The 23,279-nt window shown below is 37.7% G+C and overlaps 1 protein-coding gene across 1 annotated transcript; it reads right to left on the bottom strand.

Moving 5' to 3' along the window:
• Positions 1–12,251: 12,251 nt before the first annotated feature.
• LOC143589467 (receptor-like protein EIX1) lies at positions 12,252–14,791 on the bottom strand. Its single transcript, XM_077070221.1, has 2 exons — positions 14,107–14,791; positions 12,252–14,014 (listed from the first exon to the last, which is right to left on the bottom strand). The coding sequence occupies exons 1-2, from the start codon at positions 14,789–14,791 to the stop codon at positions 12,252–12,254; spliced, it is 2,448 nt and encodes an 815-aa protein (XP_076926336.1).
• Between the last annotated feature and the right edge of the window lie 8,488 nt (positions 14,792–23,279).

Below are 23,279 nucleotides of genomic sequence, written 5' to 3'. Positions count from 1 at the left end.
ATACTTCTTCGCGCGACGCGCTAAGAATTGTAGGTCCTCCCGCGACGCGCTGTAAATTTGTAGTTCTTCTCGCAGCGCGCTAAGAATTGTAATTCTTCCCGCAGCGCGCTAAGAATTGTAATTCTTCCCGCGACGCGCTAAGGATTTCAGTTCTTCCCGCGACGCGCTAAGGATTTATGTTCTTCCCGCGGCGCGCTAAGGTTTGTCTGTGTGCCTTTGCGCACTCAGCCTTCTGTGTGTGCCTTCGCGCTCGCGCACTCAGCTTTCTCGCGCTAGTCTTGTGTCTTTTCTCTTGTTTTATCCAGCCGTTTATCTTTTGTGATGTCTTATCTTTTGAGCTGTTGACCTAACCTGCTTTGTGTCTGAAAAGTTACTTTCGGCGCAGCACGCGCGTCAATCCTATTGGTTGACAGAAAAAGGTGACTGACAATATCTTTTGAGATCTTCTTTTCCTTATCTTGAACAGTGTTTCGCCTGACATCTCCCATGTGCTGTGAACAGTAACCTGACAGCTTTTCCCCTTTTCCTGCTGCCGTATCTTTTGCTTAGATTTGGTGAGATATTTTCCCCTTTTTCCGGGATTGTGTCCCCTAGGGTTTGCCTATATATATGCAGCCATTTTCTTTAACATTTCACACCCTACACTTAATCTCTTTCTTTTCTCCCTGCTGAAGACCCTCGCGGCGCCGTCGCCGTCACCTCGCTTTGCCTTGTTCCTCAGCCGTCATCCTCATCTCCTTGCCTTCGTTTCTCTTTTGATCTGCCCAGATCTCGGTTAGTTAATAATAATTTGTTTAAGTAAATCGATACTTATTATCTATGGTTACTTATAATCAAGACTTAAAACCAATCGTTAAACCGATAATCTTTATTTATAGGTTAACTTTGCTTGTTTAAAAGGTTGTTCTTACATTTATCTTCATCGCACCGTTTATCATGTGAGTTATCTCGTACCTAATCCCTTTTTATTTTTATGTTTTGGGATGTTCATGTGTTCATACAAACTTAGAATCTTAAACTGTTTACGAACTTTAGTCGCGCAGTATCCCATGTGTTGAGGACGTTTACTTGGCTGTTTATTTGTATGTGTGTATCATTAACCGCTTTGTTCGGCCTATTCCGAAGTTTTCATGGATCCATTGGATGAACACGGGAGACCTATCGTTTACGGTTTTTCTTTGTTTACACTTGCACAGATGTTTTCTCGTTTTTGTGCTCAATTGGGAGCACGGATTGAACTATGAGCTATGATCTATCTTAGGCTTGATCACAATCTGATTACACCCTTGTTAAACTCTAGACATACACGTGTTGCGCGCAGATTTACTGTATTGCATTAAACTTGATTTCTCACCAACACGCAAGTGTTTGACGTTTATTTTAACACATGTTCAGGTTTGCAGTAGCTGTTTTGGAGCTTGAGGAAACGTAGGAAGTTTTCTTTTATTTTGGACCTAGATTAAAATGTATCAAGACAAGCTATCGTTGTTCGAATGTTATAATTTATAATATATTGATTTATGTTGAATTATGTTATCTTGTGTTGCGCTGCGCGCGCGCGATAAATGTGTATTAATAAATATTGACACCAAATAGTGTCACGGGTAATGAAACAATATGTGGCGCCCCGATGTATAATCCGCCTTTGGTTGGGGTGTTACAGTCCACACGGGGCTGAGTTGGATGTTAATAGCCTAAACGACTCTTAAACGCGCGTATTGGTATCACCTAGTGCTTCCGATGGTAATTTGGGAATTCTTTATTCCCGGGAGTGTCTAAGGGTCATTTAGGTGAATGTGAGGCCTTGGGGGCTGTTGTGATTTAGTTTGATGAGGTCGAGGCATTAGGTGACCCGAACCCCGTTAGAACGTCTCGTAGGATAAACGAGTCATCTTGATGTCGTTAGTATTGATTGAATGTAAACCGGCAGGTGTTTGAATCTTGGGATTACTTAGGGATTCTCTAGCTCGTGGTGAATCCGTGTCTCGTGTCAAGTGATTTCATGATGCCCCTTTTAACTCTTTTAAGTTTTGGGCTAGCATGCACACCTAAACGATTTTTCTTGATGAAACGTTTAAACTATTTTATATAGGCTTGCAAGTATATAGTTGGCCTTGGGATGTTATAGTATGTGTATATATATATATATTATTGTATGGCCAATATTTGGTGATGTTGTAGTCGTTATCGACTACGGATGTTACGTATGCCTACTTTGTGTTTGCATACGTTGATGAGATGTTACGTGTTTGGGTTGTACGTTTGCTCGACCCTGATGTTATTATTTGGATGTTATATATATATATATATATTTATATAGGGATGCACTTATAATGATGTTTATTTATATGTATGTATATACATGTAGATATAAGGATGATTATGTATTGAAGATGATGGCTTAACTAATGTACTCCTTTTACTTTTAAACTCTTGGAATGACTATTATGAGTATTATTTATTGATGTTATTTAATAAAACTTGAACTCACTCAGCTCAAGCTGACTTTGTGTGCATGTTAGTGTGAGTTTCAGGTTAGGAGGAGGATGCCTTATCGCTTGGACGTGCACGAAGCTACTTGGACAGTGAAGGGCATACGTGGATGGAAGATATAATTATTGAACATTTTATTTTAAAAAGTTTTATAAATCATATTTAAATTTGTTTTGGGCATAATACCCGGGTTTTTGGGAACTTATTTTATTATTTATGTTTTCCGCTGAATTATACTCTGAATTGGTTATTTTAATGAAATGAATTATTTTCAAGTTTAAATATTTTTATAAGTGTTTTGTATGAATATCAATTGTGGGGTTCCCGGGGTTCGGGGCCTTACACACCGTCTTTTTGCGTTGGCTAGACCTGGCACAGGTCTTAGGATCTTGTATCTCCGACACCATCTCTTCTTCATCTTGTTCGAAACCGGCTATCGTGCTCTTGGAAACCGGCCATCATGCTCGGATTTTGGAAACTGGCCATCGTGTTCGGTGCTGGAAAACCGAAACCTAGCAGTTGCATGCATGCCATCATGCTCGAGTTGTAATTAAGACCGAGGAGGCACGGATATCGAGGGGTCGGTTTGGTGGTGTTCGGTTGTGGATTATTTGGGTCGGGTTGTCAGGAGAATTGACTGAAACCAAGTACATAATTGTTTAGCAGATTCATATTTGTGGGTAAAAAATGAAGGTGGAAGAGAAATTGAAAGATGATGAATATTGTGAAGTTGGTATTTATATTTATAAAAAAATGTTTTTTTTTAATTTGACCGTTGCCAATAGCCCAATATCTCAAACTCGAACCATACCAACGTTTTGTACAAAGAACCGGTTCCAAACTACCAACCTGAAACAAAGGGGAGGGGGGTGTTCCAAAATGCCAACAAATATTTGCAGAGTACAGATGGTCTTAATTTGGAGAATTCGATTGGTATTATGTTATGTATTTAACTATATATGTTATTCTTAATTTGGAGAATTCGATTGGTATTATGTTATGTATTTAACTATATATGTTATACGTAAAAACCAATTTTGTAGTGTTATATATAATCTATCTTTAATACTTTGATAAAATAAATCACTTTTACTATGTTGAATATAGTAATAACATGGTATTTTAAAAGATAACTTTTGAATAATATTTAATTAATTGCTTTCTTACGTTTATTAATTTAACCTACAAGATGTCAAAGTAGCTCACGATTAGCCAATGAACTGACACATTGCGCTCTTTGTTATCCGAATGTCCATCTACTTGTTACATTGCTACACCAGCGTAACTAAAGCCTTCGTTAGATCATGGATACCCTTCAAACTCCTTTATGGATAAATGTAAACAATGTGATGTCGGTGATCATGTCATACGAAAATTTTGTTAAGTTACCTTTTTTTTAATTGAAAAGGGCTTTTCTAAGGACATTCCCCCCTATATGCCACGTATAATCCTATACAGATTCCTATACGTCCCGCATATGACTATACAGAGGACTATGTGTGGGCCTATATACGGGACGCATAGGAGATGTGCCTAGTAGAACCCATTAAAAATCCTAATAATTATAAAAGAAAACTTACATAGCACTAATCACAAATCATCACATGTGCCCAAAACCCTATATTTAAACTCTATGTTGGTATATGATAACTTATTATACGTCTATTAATGTTTTTTTTTCCAATTTATGTTTGTTATATGTTAATTTATTGTACGTCTATTAACGGTTTTTTTTCTAATTTATGTTTATTATATGTATTAAGGTTATAAAATTCAAACTCAATTGTTTAATTTATTGTACGTCTATTAATCTTTTATTTATAAAATTCAAACTCAATTATTGATTATAGGCTTACAAGTTGATCGGGTGTTTAAATTCAAACTCAATTGTTTATCTTTCAATATTAGCTTTCATTTTCTTTAACGACCATATTTAAACTCTGAAAAATCAATTAGCTAGTAAACGGATAAAACAAACTCTTCAAATCAACTTTCACGAAACGCTAGAAAATCAATTTATGTGGATACAAAATAGGATCATATATTCCGTGAAAAATTGACTGGGCTTTATGTAATTATTGTCAAACTCAAATGCTCAATAATTGATTGATCAAAAAAATTCCTTGTCTAATAATGTTGTATAAAAAGAGTGCTGTATAGTACAATTGAGAACCACTTAAGTCAAATAAACTCATAAGAGTCCGTATATCTTAACTTGCATGACAAGTTGAAAAACAATTGATGTTAACACAATATGTGGTTCATAAACATTTCAACAAATTAAACAAATTTAATGCCAAGTCAAGTCAATGCCATCGACTTGCCGTGCAAAATTTTTTTTCATGATAATCTTATGGTCAATGTTATAATTTGCTAAACAAATTCTTTTAAATACGACATTCCGACATCAAAACGACTGGCAAATAAAAAAAAAGAAACTGAGGAGAGGAATAAATATGTCAAAATACAATTTTTTTATATAAAGGACGTATTGATATAATATTTAATAAAAGAGATATCATTAGAGGCGGGAAATGAGGTCATTTATCCACCAATCAAGCAACATAAAATGGTACGTTTCAAGGAGTTTAAAAAAAATCTCTTGTTAATTTTTTTTTAAATTTTTTTTTTTTGAAAATTGACTTTCATTAAAAAAAAGACACAACCAACGACTATCACCAAGACGGAGAAAGACGCTGAAATCCAAAAACCAAAACCAACAATCACGTTACATCAAATAAACACCAACTTTTCCAATCCACCACCCCTATCTTAGATCTATTTTTGTACCAAAGAAAACCCAAAGATTTTATATCCGCAACCATTTCTGCCACGTTAGTGCTCTTGCCCGAAAAAATCTTTTCATTCCTAGCCCGCCAAATCCTCCAACAAGTAATGATGACAATTCCATGAATAATCAACCTTTTATTCCCCGTCGCACCACAAACCTTATGCACTTCCACCAAATCATTGACATGAAAAACAAATAGTCTAGGGATGTTGCACCATGAACCAATCGCATTCCAAACGGCCATAGAAATGGAACACCCGGTTAACAAGTGCTCGAGCGATTCCTCACTACTCTCACATAAAGCGCAACTATGATCATCACAATACAAATGACGTCTAGCTAAAGCCTGCTTGGTTGGAAGGCTATCCAGAACGGCCCTCCACATAAAAATATTACATTTTTTCGGGACCCAATCGCTCCATTGGAAACTGGAACTCTCAGCGTCCACAACGGACCGCACCATCCATCTTTTAATCGCCGAAACCTCAAACTCTTTGCAGCTACCAACCGCCCAAGACCATGAATCTTCACGGTCAACCATCACCACCCCTTGAAGGAGATCTTCCAACTCCTGCTTCTCGCTCACCTCCTGATGGGAGCAAGGAGCTCTAAACCAATCCCACACAAAGCGACGAGAAGATCCAGTGACCACCAACCGATCAGCTAACAAGACATTTTTATGTTTTTCTACCGCATATAAGGACGGATACTTGTCCATAACCGGCGCAGAGCCCAACCACAAATCCGTCCAAAACCTAACTTGGCGACCATTCCCGACTGTGGCCCGGATCACTCTATTAAAACCCACACCATCAACCTTAAATTTGTTCCAGAACATAACACAATTCTTCCAAACCCCGGGAACCCCATTATTAACCGGAGCAAGCCCCCAACAGCGCGAGGTCCCGTGAATAGACAACACTACTCTTCTCCACATCGCGTGCTGATCATTTAGAAATCTCCCAAGCCATTTAGTAATCAGCGCTTGATTATTAACCTCTAAACGAGCGATACCTAAACCCCCTTCTTTTATAGGTTTGGTGACTACCTCCCAAGCCACCCAAGACATCTTCCTCACTTCATCCGAACCTCCCCATAAGAACCTTCTCATCAAAGCTTCTAAATCATTGGTAACCTTCTTGGGTGCCTTAAAAAGCGAAAAATAATAAGTGGGAAGACTATCCAGCACCGATTTAATAAGGGTTAACCGACCAGCAATAGATAACGAATTAACTTTCCATTTAGAAAGCCTCTTCTTGAACTTGGACACAACCGGTTCCCAATTAACCACCCTATTCATGTTAGCTCCAACCATAATCCCAAGATAAGTAAACGGGATTCTTCCCGGCTTACAACCCATGAAACCGGCTTGGATATCTATCTCACCATCTTCTACACCTACTCCAAATAACACTGATTTATGCAGATTAATCTTTAGCCCCGAACACAAGTAAAATATGCGAAGAATACGTTTCAAGTTATCAAAATTAAAAGAAGACCACTCTCCCATAATCATAGCATCATCCGCATAAAAAAGATGGGATAAAGTAGGACCTTCGTTAGGAAGAGTAATACCGTGAAACTCACCTATATCACAGGCTTGTTTCAACATACCTGAAAAAGCCTCCATCATAATAATAAAAAGAAAAGGCGATAGCGGGTCACCTTGACGAATGCCTTTATGACATCCAAATTCGAAAGTAGGAGATCCATTAACAAGAACAGACGATCTGCTCGCCAATAAGATACCACTAATCCAATCGCACCAGACCGAAGGAAAACCCATCTGAGAAAGAACCGACAACAAGAACTCCCAATTCACATTATCAAAGGCTTTATCGAAGTCAATCTTGAACATAAAAATTCTTCTTTCCCTCTTTTTAGCCCAAGCAATAACCTCACTAGCCACCAAAGGGCCATCAAGAATATATCTCCCGGATAAGAAAGCCGACTGATGCTCTGAGACAATCTTATTCATAACCGTTTTGAGTCGATTCACTAACACCTTCGACACAGTCTTTAAGATACAACCAATGAGACTTATCGGTCTAAAATCACCCAAAGAAGACGGATTGTTTACCTTAGGAATTAAGGTGATAAAAGACGAACCAACCCCCGAGCAAAAACTTTTAACCTTATGAAAATGATCAAGAATATCCACAAAATCCTTCTCGAACAACTCCCAAAAAAACCGAATGAACCTAAAATTAAAACCATCCGGCCCAGGAGCTTTATCACCACCGCAATCAAAAACCGCCTTCTTGATCTCATGCACGGAAAAATCACTGATCAAAAAATCCGCCTCCACCGAAGACAAGACCGAAAACCCATATCCAATCAACCGAGGCCGGAGAGTAATAGATTCTTTAAACTTACCAGCAAAGAATCGCAAAACTTCCTTTTTAATGAGAACCGGGTTTGTTTCCCACGCCCCATTCACTTCCAAACCCGGAAAATAATTTGAAACTTTACGTTTATTAATAAAACCGTGAAAAAATCGAGAATTTTCGTCTCCATGAATCGCCCAATTACAACGAGCCTTTTGCTTCAAATCCCGGTAATAATGATTATCCAACTCGCCTAGCCGTCTTTTAATTTCGCTTAAGGACCATGTCTCTTCTTCCAACAAATCCCGGACCTCCAAGGTTTGGTCCAAGTCCCGCAACTCTTGCTCCAATAAAACCCTTTCCTCCTTTTCTTTTGCTTTACAATCGATCGCCCATCTAGTAATAGCAGCACGCAAAGCTTTAAATTTATACAGCAATCTCGCGTCCGGAGAACCATGAAACGAGCCATCAACAAGCGTCTTCTTAACCAACGTCCCAAAATCCTCTCTACCAAGCCATGAATTGAAAAACCTAAACGGTTTGGGACCATAGTTCTTGGAAGAACCAATTTTCAAAACCAACGGACTATGATCCGGCTTATTCCTCTCGAGAGCAATATACTCCGCACACGGCCATTCCATAAAAAAATCCCAATTAACGAAGATTCTGTCAATACGGCTTAATTTATTTCCTGCGACAAAAGTAAAACGCCTCCCTTTCAAGGAGTACTCGTGAAGATTCGAATCATCAATGAAGTCGTTAAACTCATTGGCCTCACCCACATTAAACAAAGAATTCCGCCTATCCTCAGCACACCGAACCGAGTTAAAATCTCCTGCCACAATCCACCTCCCATTACCCTCCTCGATCAAATCACGAATTTCCCCCCAAAGAGCTCTTTTAGTAACTAGATTTTGAGGAGAATAAACATTGAGAATATGATATGAGCTACTCTTTCCTTTCACAGTGCCCGAAACAAGAAGCCAATTATTATTCTTGACCACCCTTTCCATACGAAAGACTTGAGAATCCCAGATCGATAATAACCCACCCGACCTTCCAGATGAAGGAACCCAATCAAAAGAATACTCACCATAACCCCAAAACCGACCCACATCCACAGAATCCAAGGAAACAAATTGCGTCTCTTGTAAGACAATAAAACTAATCTCGTGATGGACTCGAAGACCTCGAATCCAATCGGCTTTGCTAGAACTCCCTAACCCACGGATGTTCAGAGATAAAACATTCATTGAACACCATCTTGATAGCCTTCGGAAACAAGAACCTCTCTAACATTAGAAACAAAATCTTGCAAATTCTCAACGCCTAACGCCTTACTCAGCTCAATGGTCTTCTCCAACTCCACCTCAATCGGACCTTGATGTTGCACCGGATCTATACCTCCACCAATCATCGAGGCCTCCTCAGACTCTCCCTCGATGTCTCGAACCACCTCCGTATTAGTAGACATCCCTTTGTTAAGATCCGGTGTTAAGAACTCTCCTTCAACACCTGTCTCGATACCCCTAGCAACATCCGAAGGCACGTGCATAATACCGATAAACCTATCAAGATCAAACATATCTTTATCCTCCCTTGGTCTCTTCTTAGGACGCTCCCTAGAACCACTACCCCCACTTCGATTAGAAAATAAAGACTTCCGTCTAAACTTCTTATGTCCCTTGCCTTTCAACACAGAAACGTTAGTGCTATCAACGTTACCATTCTCAACCGCCTCCTCATTAGAAAGATCATAGGAGTTCGAAAATTCTCCGACCATCACGTTAGAATTATCGTTCACACAACCATCCAACCCATTAACAGCATGCTCCCTGACAGAAAACTCGTTAGCTTGAGAACCTTCGCCCTCTTCACGATGCACATTATGGGGCTCATCCTGCACGATATTATCATCACACTTATCCTCCTCCGGTAAAACAGGACCATCATCCTCTTCAAACTCTACTACACATTCCGGTATCCATTCCCCTACATCTTCATCCACCCACACTTTAAAAATTTTTCCCCTCCAATTAATGTCCACCCGGTCCACAATCCGTTTGCACTGTTTACTCAACACACCGATGAGAGTATACGATAAGTTGTTCTCTTCACCTGATAAGGAAGCCGGTTGAACCACCTTACCAAATCTGCTTCCAATCAAATCGAAAACCTCGTCTAACACCAACTGAGCCGGAACCCCATGAACTTGGAGCCAGGCGATCCGACCCTCCTCCACTCCATTTCTATCAGACCAAGGTTCTAAAAACTCAAACCAATCTGACCATTTGTCTTTGTTATTCAGAAAGGCATCCCTATCCCCACTAACGTAGAATACCAACACCACTGAAAGCCCTCCCAGATACTTAATCTCTAATGATCTCCAACCATGCTTCCGAACCAACTTTTTCAGAGACGTTAACGTGTGAAGATTCACCACCCTCCCCGTAAGAGCACATCCCTTCCAATGAGAAAACCGTTCCACCGAATCATCCACCTTAATCTCATCTACTTTGTTCCGATTTAACAAGGAATCAACAAAGGAACGCCCATTACCAACTGATGCATAGGGAACCCCATTCCTATCGGAACCTTCGGAACTAGGGTTTGTTTGACCACTAGGATTTGCATGCCTATAAACAGGGACCGAGGCCGTCTTCCTCCTATTACCAGAATCGGGTCTATGTAGATTCCCACCATCCACAAACCGAGCAATCACAATAAACAACTTATACGAACCGATCCATACGTCTGATAACTCATCTTCCAACCGTTTGACATCTTTCACCTCGAAAAACGATACGAAAGCAAACCTCTTGCCCCATTTATCCAGCTTCCTAGCAATATAGGAACCTTCGTAACGACCAAAGCTACCCATAACATCTTTTAAGTCTTGCGAAGAACACTTTGGGGGAAGATTTGAGACAAAAAACTTCGATAAAACCTTGTTATTACCTTGAGCCTGATGACCATTCCGTTTCCCTTTCCGATTACGTGGACGTTCCCATTCTTCTGAATCCATGCCGCCAAGGGTCGTGGTCAAAGCAGCAGGGTGGGGGACTGGGGTGACTGAGGTGAGGCGGAGAGAGGGAATAGTGGTGGTGACTGAGGTGAGGCTGGGTCGGGGCGGCGACTGTGGAGGGTGGTGGGCCGGGAGGTGAGGTGGAGGGGAGGATTTCCGGTGAGAGGGAATAGGGGAGGCGGTCGGGAGGAAGGGTTACGGGAGAGAAACTGGCCGGGAGGTAGGGTTACGGGAGTGAGACTGGCTGAGGCGGGCGGAAGAGAGGCGGGGTTACGGGAGGTGAGGCGGGCGACCGGGAGGTAGGGTTACGGGAGGTAGGGTTATTGTGTGAGTCACTTTCTTCGCATGGAGGGTTACGGAGGTGCGGCTGGCTGAGGTGAGGCGGGCGGAGGTGAGGCGGAGGTGAGGCAGGGGCCGGGAGGTAGGGTTTACGGGAGGAAGGGTTTTGCTTAGTTCTTTAGATTAATTTTTTTTTAAATATACACTCTTTAAGTTTAATTATGCGTTTTGAGTTTTGATCTAATTTTGAATTGTTGTGATTACTAATATTATTCTTATGAAGTCATTTTAGGCATTTAAATGGACCCAGTGTTTAGTAAACTGTTTGTTATCTCTTTAGTGGGAAGTTTGTTTATTTAACAGATGAAACGAACAGAACATTTGTGTTCGGTTAGTTATACGGAACGGACATGAACACATGTTTTGTTCGTTCGTGAATGTTTCATTTGTTTACATATTAATAGATAATAAATATGCAAGTTTGGTGGGAAGTTTGTTTACTTAATAAATGTGGCAGGTTAATTAATTGTTGTTTTATGTAATATGAATTGGGAGTTTTTTCAAAATTGAATGCATTTAGTTGTTGATTTGATAGTTTATTTGCTGTTGCGGTTAGGGGTGTGCAGGTTTCGGTTGTTAGGGTAAACCGAAGCTGAAATCGAAGTCATCGGTTAATCTATTTTATTAATCAATCAGTTTTCGGTTGCGTGGTTCTGTCTATTGGGTTAAGTTTTTGCTTAAAAATACATGAAATGGAGATCTAAAAACTAGAAATGTATGCAAACATGGATGGTTTGGTTCGGTTAATTTCGGTTAATCGTGGGTACAAAAAAGGATAATCGGGTTTTCAGTTAATTTTGGTTCGTTTTGGTTATTACCGTAAACCGATACTGAAATCGAAGTCATCGGTTAATCTATTTTTAGTAATCAATCGGTTACATTTTCGACATCTTTTTTATAGCAAAATATTCATTTTATAAAAGAAAAACACCTTTTTTTTTTCTCTAATTTGTATAACGTCAGCACACATTTTGGAGAACATCAAGTTAACAATTCCAGAACATAATATCAAACAATTTAAAATAGGTTTAGTTTTTGTATAACAGTAATTTAAAATATCATTACTGTAAATGAAAAATGTAAGTAATTCTATTGTGAAATATTTGAAGACTGGCAATTTAGAACTGCTTACTATAAAAAATCGCTGCACATCAATATAAACTAAGGGGAAAAAATATGAAACAAACAAAAACTGAACATAAAATTCACTTATGAAAGATTTAAGTCTGTAACTTTATTATAAATCACTTATGAAACATGTTACACTAGTACTTAACTACTTATGAATGGCATCACATATCATATACTTCAATTCTCTCAAGAAACCAAAATATTTAATTCTCCACCTGGTGCTAACAATCAAAGGAACTACAACCACCCAAAAACCAGCAATGAGCCCAAAAACTGTGCTGGTAATTAGTCCCAAATCTGCTACGTGTGCTCCGCCTTTTTCCTCTTCATCTTCATCTTCATGGTGGGCATCTGGTACTGCAACTGCACAACTTTCAGGCAGCGGATCTCCACACAGTTTGTTGCCACAGAAGCTGGACTCGTTGAAACTCTGCAGTTGTGTGCTTGTTGGAACTCTTCCAGTAAAATTGTTGTAGGACACATTGAAGCTGCTCAAAAAATTCAAGCTTGATAAACTTACGGGAAGTTCACCAGAAAGCTGATTAAGAGACACATCAAATGATTCAAGTGATTTCATATCTCCAATGTTCTTCGGGATGCTCCCAGTCAGTTGATTTCTTGATAAGTTCAAAGACAGTAATGAATGAAGTGCCATTAGCTCACTTGGGATGTGCCCAGTTAAGTTGTTACTTGAAAGGTCCACAATTAGCACAAACCCGAGGATAGTGCTATATGTGTCTTCTCTTCCTTTCATTACTAATGAAGCACTACCAGATACATATTCATAACCACTAGTTACTAAGAAAAATATATCATTTGAAATATATCCTTTTCCAGCAAGGATAGTGAAATTTTTGAAGCATCTTGGTATATTTCCAGATAGGTTATTATGAGCAAGGTCCAATATATGAATACTTGTAAGATAACAAAGCTCACGAGGTATAAATCTGCGAAAATTGTTTGATCTGAGATTGAGAATGCTCAAAAACGTGATTTTTGTTCCCAGCCATGTTGGAATTCTGCCAACAAATTTGTTTCCAGCAAGTTGAAGGAAATGTAGGTTTATCAAGTTCTTCAATGAAGATGGCAATCTTCCAGAAAGCTTGTTGTTACACATGTTCAATGAAAATAATGAATATAAAGATCCCATAGTTCTTGGAATCCCACCTGATAGATTGTTGTTCTCCAAGCTTAAGAATTTCAACCACTCGTACCTCTCCCAGCACTGATTAGGAATGCCACCTGATAGATGATTATTTGCAAGATTAAGAGCTCTGAGTCCGAGCTGCTTTCCACCATCAGAGCATATCAATTTATGTAACATTCCCTCAAATGAATTATATGATAAATCCAAGATATGTATCAAAGAACTATTTGAGAGTTCTGGTAACTGTCCAATAAACTTGTTATGACTCAAGTCGAGTATAGACAGTGTACTAGGGATGCCAAGCAACCTTCCTTGAATATGATTTTGTGACATATCTAGATATTCTAGATTGGGGAATGATCCCCAAAATGAAAGAGGCATGGTTGATGATATACTGGTGTTACTTATCTCTAACCCTCTTAAATCTCTCTGTTGTAATAGCCACAATGGAAATTGAGGCCCTATAACCCAAGAATTTAAATACAATATTTCCAGTCGGAAATGGGGATTCCAATTTGCTAGGCGCTGTCTAAGGATCAAGTTATTGCCTCTTCCGTCTAGGACTTTCAAATTGTTTAGATTGGAGAAGGGAGCATCTGTCACAACACCCATCAACAAATTATTGGAAATATCTAAATGTACCAAATTTGAAAGTAGACCGAGACTATCTGGAAGGGTGCCATTCAGCCGGTTATTCGAAACACTTAATTCCTCCAACGAAGATAATCCTCCAACGGATAATGGAATTTGACCAGAAACTCCTGAGTAATCAATGAATATTGACTCCAACTTAAATCTAATGAAACTAGACTAGTCAAACTGAAAATCCATTGTGGCACTAAAAAATAGTTACGAGAAAGGTCAAGCACGGAAAGGGATGTAAGATTAAGACTAGCAACATGTGGGTGTATATGCATGAGTTGACAATCAGACAAATGAAGTTCAACCAAAGAAGGAAGGGTGTTGATAACCTGAAACCAATCAATTGCTTTGCTAAGATCTAGACCACTCATATCCAGATGATGCAAGAAACGAAGACCCGACAGCCATTGCATATTCATTATGCTAGTTGATTCATCATTTTCATAAAAGCTTCCAAGACCGAGGGTGCGCAATTCCGACAGATTCCCCAGCTGAGGAGGGACTGTTCCACCAAATCCAGAAAGTGAGAGGTTAAGATATCTCAGGTTTCTAAGAGAACCCACAAACCTGGGAATTTGCTTTTCACCAAAATCATTGAGGCTCAAGTCTAAATGCTTTAGTTGCTTCAGATTTAGCAGAGATGGGCTTAAATCTCCTCTTAGTCTTCTTTGCTTCAAGCATTCTTCATATGCTTTATCAAAAGTGGAATAATCAGCAAAATAACAATCTTTACCTGGAAGATGAATCTTGTGAACATGACCTGTTACGTTATCACAAGCAATTCCAGCCCATTTGCAGCAATCACTATTCTCCTCTATGACCCAAGATGCAAGTCGACCAGCATCATCTATGAGTCCATGCTTGAACTGGAGAAGTGCTTGTCTTTCATCATCCATGCATAGCATAGCATTTGAATTTGTATTAGACAAACAGAAATGAAACAAGGCCATAAAAAGAAGTAGACAAAAGTAGGAAGAAGAGAAAATGGAAAATAAAAAACCAGCACTCATATTGATGAGAACAATAATGGTAACTTGTATTCTTAATTGATCACTGAACTCAAGTTCTGAAAAAGCAAGTAAAGAGTTAGCAATATATAGACTCTATCGTTGAAACAGTCAATGAACAAGTCAATATCACTGGCCCAAATTTTATGTGGTTACATTCGTTTTAAAAGTTAAAACTGTTGTAATTCAGAAAATATGCAGTTTGCTTTTCTTCTGATGCAGAAACTTGTATATATTAAAGAGGTATAAATCAACCAAACGATTAATCTTTTATTTAATAGAACTTGTCTATATAAAAGACACCATGTTCCCATGCAACACAACTTCACAATACATCCCTGTAAAGTAACTGTAGATAACTAGCCTAATAAGTAAAATAATTTATGCTTGTTAATTAATATAAAAGCTCTTTGTTATTATCCTTTTGGTCATTAAAAGTTCTATAACATGAAATTAGTCAACTTGTGGTGTTTCATCTGATATGTATTTGTTACATATATAAGCACTACTTGTAGATTCACAATAACAAAATAGTTTTAATTTAAAAGAAGTATTCTGAAGTTGGGAGGCATACCAGGCAAGGTTGTCATTTCGGATCCCGAGCCCACCCGGGTTTTTGTCCCAATGTGTGTTACGCCAGAGAGTTCGGCTCTTATGACAACCGGCTATATGGTTTCCCGGGGAACGCCCAAGCCAAATTCAAATTCTGAAGCTAGTGTGAGCTCGGTTAAAACAACATAGGTTGGTACTTTGCTTCAATCTTTTATCGCTTAAGTTAGTCCATTTGTGAACTGAGTTATATTTTAGGCTTTAGGTAATAAAGTGATTACTTGTATTATGTTCTTGATTTGTTGATTGATAATTGATTTAGAAATAATCATTCATACAATATCAATTCGAATTCAAAAGTAGGAATATGATCATTCAAAAAGACAAAATAAAAACTAAAACGTGATGCTTTAACAAATAATTTGTTAAAAAGGCCTAAATATTTTATTTTAGTTAGCTTTAAGTTTTCAAAAACATTGAACTGGCCGTGTGCAAACACTACCCCGGGGTGTTATTTGGAGGGCAACCAACAAAATGTTTATGCTGTTTATATATAATTTAAATTGTAAGACTTAATTATTGGGTAATGGTTGCAATGAATGGATATACCATTACACCATTTTTTGTCAACCCCCCCGACACGTGTCGCAGAGCGCCCCAAAGGAAGGGTTCTGATTAAACATGGTCTAATCATTACAAGAGAAAACTTGCCCAGCACTAACCACAAATGGTCAAAATTGTACCCTGTCAAAACCCAATATTTAAACTCTATGTCAGTATATGTTAAATTATATAGGTTTATTAATGTATTATTAATGATTTATATTTGTCATCAATATTAAAGTTAAAATATTATTTAATCTATTTATTCTATATTCTATGGATTGTAGGCTTACGAGATGACCACATGTTTAAGTTCAAACCCAAATTTTTCTCTTTCTCTTTCAACAGCAGCTTTTATTTGTCCGTAACGATTATATTTAAACTATGAAAACTCAAGTAAACAGATAAAACAAACTCGCCAACTCCACTTTCACGACACGTTAGAAAATCAATGTGTTGATACAAATTGGATCATTCCGTGAAAAAAATGGGTGGGCATCATGCAAATACTGTCAAACTCGAATGCTCAATTATTGTTTGATCCAAATGTCTATAATAATGCTATATATTAAAATTGATAACCACACATAAGTCAAGTAAACTCAAAAAAGTCCATACATCTTAAATTGCATGACAAGTTGGAAAGCAATTGAAGTTAACATGACAAAAATATCGGGTTCACGAAGAAACTAAACAAATTTAAAGCAAGTCAAGTCAAGGTAAATCGATTTTGTGATCATTATTCATCAATCAAACATCTAAGGGTATGCTTGATTACTAGAGTTATACGAACATATAACTTTTGTAATTTTCAAAACAACCTCTCATTGGATTTCTTTTTTCTTAAAACAAAAGATGCTTGAAGTAGCATAAAAAGAGAACCTTTTTTTTTTATATAAATCAAATTACCGAGAAGCTCTTGTTTCATTTTTTTTGGTTGGATTTGTGTGCCAGTGTAGAGGTGCACAAATCGGGTTCACCTTGAAAACCCGAACCGGTTCGGAACCGGTTTTTTTCACACCGGGTAGAAAATGAAACCGGTTCCAGTCAGGAACCGGTTCGGTTCCCGACCCGAACCGATGCCCAGAAATGCAATCTTTTAGGAACCGGGTAGGTTGGAACCGGAACCGGTTTTTACGTAAAAACCGGTTCCACCGGTTTTTTTTGAAATTTAAACATTATAGCCGTTAGGAACCGGTTCCAACGGCTATATAACCGTTTTAGACCGTTGGAACCGGTTTTTTAACTATAAATAGGTTATCTTCTTTCTATAAATAGCAAGGTTTGTTTGTGTACTTGTTAAACCACTCCCAAAACTATAAAACACACTCCAAACCACAATAACCTTAAACCGACAACAAATGGCAACCAATGATGACGTTGTTATGGGTAATTAATTGCTGAGTTTATATATTTGCTGCTGTTGTTGTTGGCTTGTTCATCCATTTTTCAGTTAATTTTGGTTCGTTTCGGTTAATCGAAGTCATCGGTTAATCCATTTTTGATAATCAATTGGTTTTCAGTTGCTTGGTTCTGTTTATTGGGTTAAGTTTTTGCTTTAAAATACATGAAATGGAGGTTTAAAAACTAGAAATGTATGCAAACATGGTTGGTTTGGTTTGGTTCATTTCGGTTAGCCGTGGGTACCAAAAAAAATGATAATCGATTTTTAAGTTATTAGGGTAAACCGAAACTGACATCAAAGTTGTCGGTTAATCTATTTCAATTAACTGATCGGTTTTCGTTAATTGGCTCGTTTTATTCGGTTAGTTTGTAGGTTTTTGGTTCGGTTAATAACCAAAACCAAACTTGGGTTAAGCTTTTGCTTAAAAAATACATGAAATGGAGGTATATAAACTAGAAATGTACGCAACCGTGGTTGGTTTGGTTCGGTTAATTTTGGTTAACTGTGGGTACAAAAAAATGATTATCGATTTTTCAGTTAATTTTGGTTCATTTTGGTTATTGCTCACACCCCACTTGTTAATTCATCACTTCAGAGATGTAATTATGGAACATTTTTTTTGCTCAATTGTTGTGATTACTGCTGCACAAGTTGGTTAACCGGTTTTTTGTTGTATCGGTTAGTAACCAAAGCACCTATAGGTCAATGTGGTCAAGCTGGTTTGATCAATAACCGGTAAGGTTAATAACGGGTTTTTGTAAGTCAATAACCCTGACCTATGAAACCGAAACAGGTTAACTGCTTAATCGGTTAAAATAACGTTTTTTTAATAAAAAAAGGTCAAAAGAATTTAACCCAACAAATGCCTATTTATACTAGTAGAGGGGTAAAATGGTAAATTAAAACCATTTTAGAACGGTTATATTGTTTTTTTTTCAGATGGATATAACCGGTTAACCAATTTTTAACCACTCTAAAAAACCAGTTGGATGCTCCAGAACTCGAAACCAATTTTTAACGGTCGGGTTGTATCGGTTTGAAACTTGCTTTTTGTCTTATTGGGTAATAACCAGAACTGGTTACAGTTCGTGAAACCGGTTTTTTTGTGCACCACTAGTTGTGATTATTAATATGAAGTAATTTGTTGGTACAGGTTTTGTATAATCAAAGGACCGGAAACAGTTCAGGACTTTGATAAAATGGATAAACAGGAAATTCAGGATAATATCCCGAGTCGGCGGAATAAGATATTTTGCATATGGAGGAGGTGAGCAAGTTAATTGACTCTTCATGTTGGTGGCAGTATTATTTGTATCTTTTTTTGCGATATATATAACCTCTGTTTTGCAGTCTTAAACAAATCTCAAGCAATAAATCTGTGCTTGTTTTAGCTTTTTAATCTTATTTGTATTGTGAAATCTGATCCCAGTTGGAGCTGAAATTGGGAATAGGAGGGACATCATATGCGGATTTTATTTCGAGCATTCATCTTCCAATGCAGCTGAGGTATACATAAGCAAAGTGTGACTTTCTCCTACTTTTACTTTCAATATACAGTGCTTGCTAATTTTATCAGAACACAGTATCTTGTTCTCTTGTTTGTTTTAATTAAGTGAACATTGGATCAGTAGTCATGCATATAACTTATCAGGATGGAAATGAGAAATATATAACATGATACTAATATGCTAAGCTTCTTTGATGTTCATCAAATTAGTTGGCAATTAGCTTCTCTTTTGGGCTCATTATGGTTTTCTTTTGATGCATAAATTTAGTGATGTTGATCCCGTAGTGGCATCCTTCTTTGGAGGAGCAGTTGGCGTGATCTCAGCCATGATGGTGGTTGAAATAAACAATGTAAAACAGCAGGAGCACAAAAGATGCAAGTATTGTTTAGGAACAGGTAACAATGTTTTAATGTTGTCATTGAATTTCAAATTTTGTTTTGGTAACCGAGACAAGTTAGTTGGATATTGTGTACTAGATAGATTCCATAGATTCCATTATCCTGGAATCTATTGTGTACTAGACAAGTTAGTTGGATAACGGGTCAAGACATGAAGAAGAACCAGAATACGGTGGGATAACAAGTCGAAACATGGACACATTTGTTGGATAACGGGTCAAAATCGATAGGTTAACTGGATAACGACTTAACGAGTCAAACATAGACATGTTAGCTAGATTATGGGGCAAAACATGCCATCTTTTGCGTTTGATATTTATTATTTTGAGCTGTGATTTAAACTTTAAAATAAAAGGGTTGATTTAAGTTTAAACATACAAAATTTTCTCAACATTGCATACAACATATGTTAATTATAGAAGCAACAACAGCAATTCAAAACTCATCTTAAATTAAAAACAACAACATTAGTAACCACTACAACATTAAAAGTAACAAGTTAGTAAACCACAACATCTACTTTCCTACAAATACCTTCTAAAATCCATTCAACTAACAAGCAACAAAGCGGTTAAAAAAACGAAAAATCAGTTAGCACAATGGACTACATAGCTCTTGTACAACTTCTTCAATAGATGGCCTCTGGTCAGGGCTTTCATGGGTGCACATCAATGCGACTTTCGCAAACTTTGCAGCTTCTAGCTCACAGAACCTTTCGTGTAAATTCGGGTCAATAAAGTCAATGAACGTGCACGACTCGGCAGCAAACCGGGCTGCGCTAGCAAATTTCCGTTTACCAGAAATTATCTGGAAAACGAGAACTCCAAATGCGTAAATGTCGCTTTTTTGGGTGAACCGGCCCGTGGTGGCGTACTCGGGAGCTAGGTAGCCCATGGCAGCACTGGCTTTAAGTGATGAGAAGACGGTGTCTTTTGTAAGAAGCTGATGCAGGCCCGAGTCAGAGAGTAGTGGTTTGAATCGTTGGTCGAGTTGCACGTTTTTGACTGATATGTTTTGATGAACCAGAGCCGGTTTGTTTATTTTGCTCCCGTGTAAATACTCTATACCTGCACAGGATAACAACTAGTCAGTCTCGTAGTTAACCAAACCCGACTAGTCTGACCCGTTTTGAAATGGGTCAAATGGGTAAAAGTCAACCAAACTATTCACAAGATTACCTAATAATTTTAATATTACAACTTTTGTATTCATATTTAAAAATATTTTAAAAAAGAAAAAAGTTCAACACATCAACCCAACCAGGCCCGTTTAACCATTTTGAGCAGCCCGTTTTGAAATGGGTCAACTGGGTTTAAAAACTCGGCAGGCCGAATAGTACAAAAGTCACCCAAAGTGCTTACAAATCACAATTAACTATTCACAAGATTAATTTACAATTTTAATAGTAAATTTTTTGTAATCATTATTAAAAATAAAATAAAAATAAAAGGTGACATCAAGTCGGCCAAAACCCGTGTTAACCACTCGTGAACCGCTCGTTTTGCAACCTCTAATGATGAAAACGGAGGTTCGGTTTGACTTTTGAGGTCAAATATGCACTTTATACATGAAAATTCATAGTCAAACGTATTATCAACCAAAATTTATAAATGTTATTAGGAAAAAAGATCTCACCTTTAGCAATACCGTTAATGATGGAAGCCCGAGTCGACCAATCAAGAACATGATCACCATCCTTCATGTCAAGATACCGTAACAAATTCCCATTAGGCACAAAATCATAAATAAGAAAACACTCGCCGCGCCCTTTTGAATAGGTCCGTGAAAATCACACAAACTTAAATCTAATGAAACTAGACTAGTCAAACTGAAAATCCATTGTGGCACTAAACTGTTACTGAAATCGTTACTAGAAAGGTCAAGCACGGAAAGGGATGTAAGATTAAGACTAGCAACATGTGGGTGTCTATGCATGAGTTGACAATAAGACAAATGAAGTTCAACCAAAGAAGGAAGGGTGTTGATAACCTGAAACCAATCAATTGCTTTGCTAAGATCTAGACCACTCATATCCAGGTGATGCAAGAAACGAAGACCCGACAGCCATTGCATATTCATTATGCTAGTTGATTCAACACTTACATAAAAGCTTCCAAGACCGAGGGTGCGCAATTCCGACAGATTCCCCAGCTGAGGTGGGACTGTTCCACCAAATCCAGAAAGTGAGAGGTTAAGATATCTCAGGTTTCTAAGAGAACCCACAAACCTGGGAATTTGCTTTTCACCAAAATCATTGAGGCTCAAGTCTAAATGCTTTAGTTGCTTCAGATTTAGCAGAGATGGGCTTAAATCTCCTCTTAGTCTTTGCTTCCAGCATTCTTCATATGCTTTCTCTGCAGTGGAATAATCAACAAAATAACAATATTTACCTTGAAGATGAATCTTGTGAACATGACCTGTTACGTTATCACAAGCAATTCCAGCCCATTTGCAGCAATCACTATTCTCCTCTATGACCCAAGATGCAAGTCGACCAGCATCATCTATGAGTCCATGCTTGAACTGGAGAAGTGCTTGTCTTTCATCATCCATGCATAGCATAGCATTTGAATTTGTATTAGACAAACAGAAATGAAACAAGGCCATAAAAAGAAGAATGGAAAATAAAAAACCAGCACTCATATTGATGAGAACAATAATGGTAACTTGTATTCTTAATTGATCACTGAACTCAAGTTCTGAAAAAGCAAGTAAAGAGCTAGCAATATATAGACTCTATCGTTGAAACAGTCAATGAACAAGTCAATATCACTGGCCCAAATTTTATGTGGTTACATTCGTTTTAAAAGTTAAAACTGTTGTAATTCAGAAAATATGCAGTTTGCTTTTCTTCTGATGCAGAAACTTGTATATATTAAAGAGGAATAAATCAACCAAACGATTAATCTTTTATTTAATAGAACTTGTCTATATAAAAGACACCATGTTCCCATGCAACACAACTTTACAATACATCCCTGTAAAGTAACTGTAGATAACTAGCCTAATAAGTAAAATAATTTATGCGTGTTAATTAATATAAAAGCTCTTTGTTATTATCCTTTTGGTCATTAAAAGTTCTATAACATGAAATTAGTCAACTTGTGGTGTTTCATCTGATATGTATTTGTTACATATATAAGCACTACTTGTAGATTCACAATAACAAAATAGTTTTAATTTAAAAGAAGTATTGTGAAGTTGGGAGGCATACCAGGCAAGGTTGTCATTTCGGATCCCGAGCCCACCCGGGTTTTTGTCCCAATGTGTGTTACGCCAGAGAGTTCGGCTCTTATGACAACCGGCTATATGGTTTCCCGGGGAACGCCCAAGCCAAATTCAAATTCTGAAGCTAGTGTGAGCCCGGTTAAAACAACATAGGTTGATACTTTGCTTCAATCTTTTATCGCTTAAGTTAGTCCATTTGTGAACTGAGTTATATTTTAGGCTTTAGGTAATAAAGTGATTACTTGTATTATGTTCTTGATTTGTTGATTGATAATTGATTTAGAAATAATCATTCATACAATATCAATTCGAATTCAAAAGTAGGAATATGATCATTCAAAAAGACAAAATAAAAACTAAAACGTGATGCTTTAACAAATAATTTGTTAAAAAGGCCTAAATATTTTATTTTAGTTAGCTTTAGATTTTCAAAAACATTGAACTGGCCGTGTGCAAACACTACCCCGGGGTGTTATTTGGAGGGCAACCAACAAATTGTTTATGCTGTTTATATATAATTTAAATTGTAAGACTTAATTATTGGGTAATGGTTGCAATGAATGGATATACCATTACACCATTTTTTGTCAAACCCCCTTGTTGACGCCGACACGTGTCGCAGAGCGCCCCAAAGGAAGGGTTCTGATTAAACATGGTCTAATCATTACAAGAGAAAACTTGCCTAG

Source organism: Bidens hawaiensis, unplaced genomic scaffold (genome assembly GCF_021521415.1).
Source record: "Bidens hawaiensis isolate Kalapana, Puna unplaced genomic scaffold, B.hawaiensis_p1.1 tig00037575_1, whole genome shotgun sequence".
NCBI lineage: Eukaryota > Viridiplantae > Streptophyta > Magnoliopsida > Asterales > Asteraceae > Bidens > Bidens hawaiensis.
Note: the sequence above shows the minus strand (reverse complement) of the source record. Positions and strands in the feature narration are given on the sequence as shown.

Coding starts and splice junctions, on each gene's coding strand:
- LOC143589467 (XM_077070221.1), bottom strand. CDS start 14,791: ATGGATGATGAAAGACAAGCACTTCTCCAGTTCAAGCATGGACTCATA. Junction 14,015..14,106: donor TTCCGTGCTTGACCTTTCTC/GTAACTATTTTT, acceptor TTGATTACTCAG/GAGTTTCTGGTCAAATTCCA.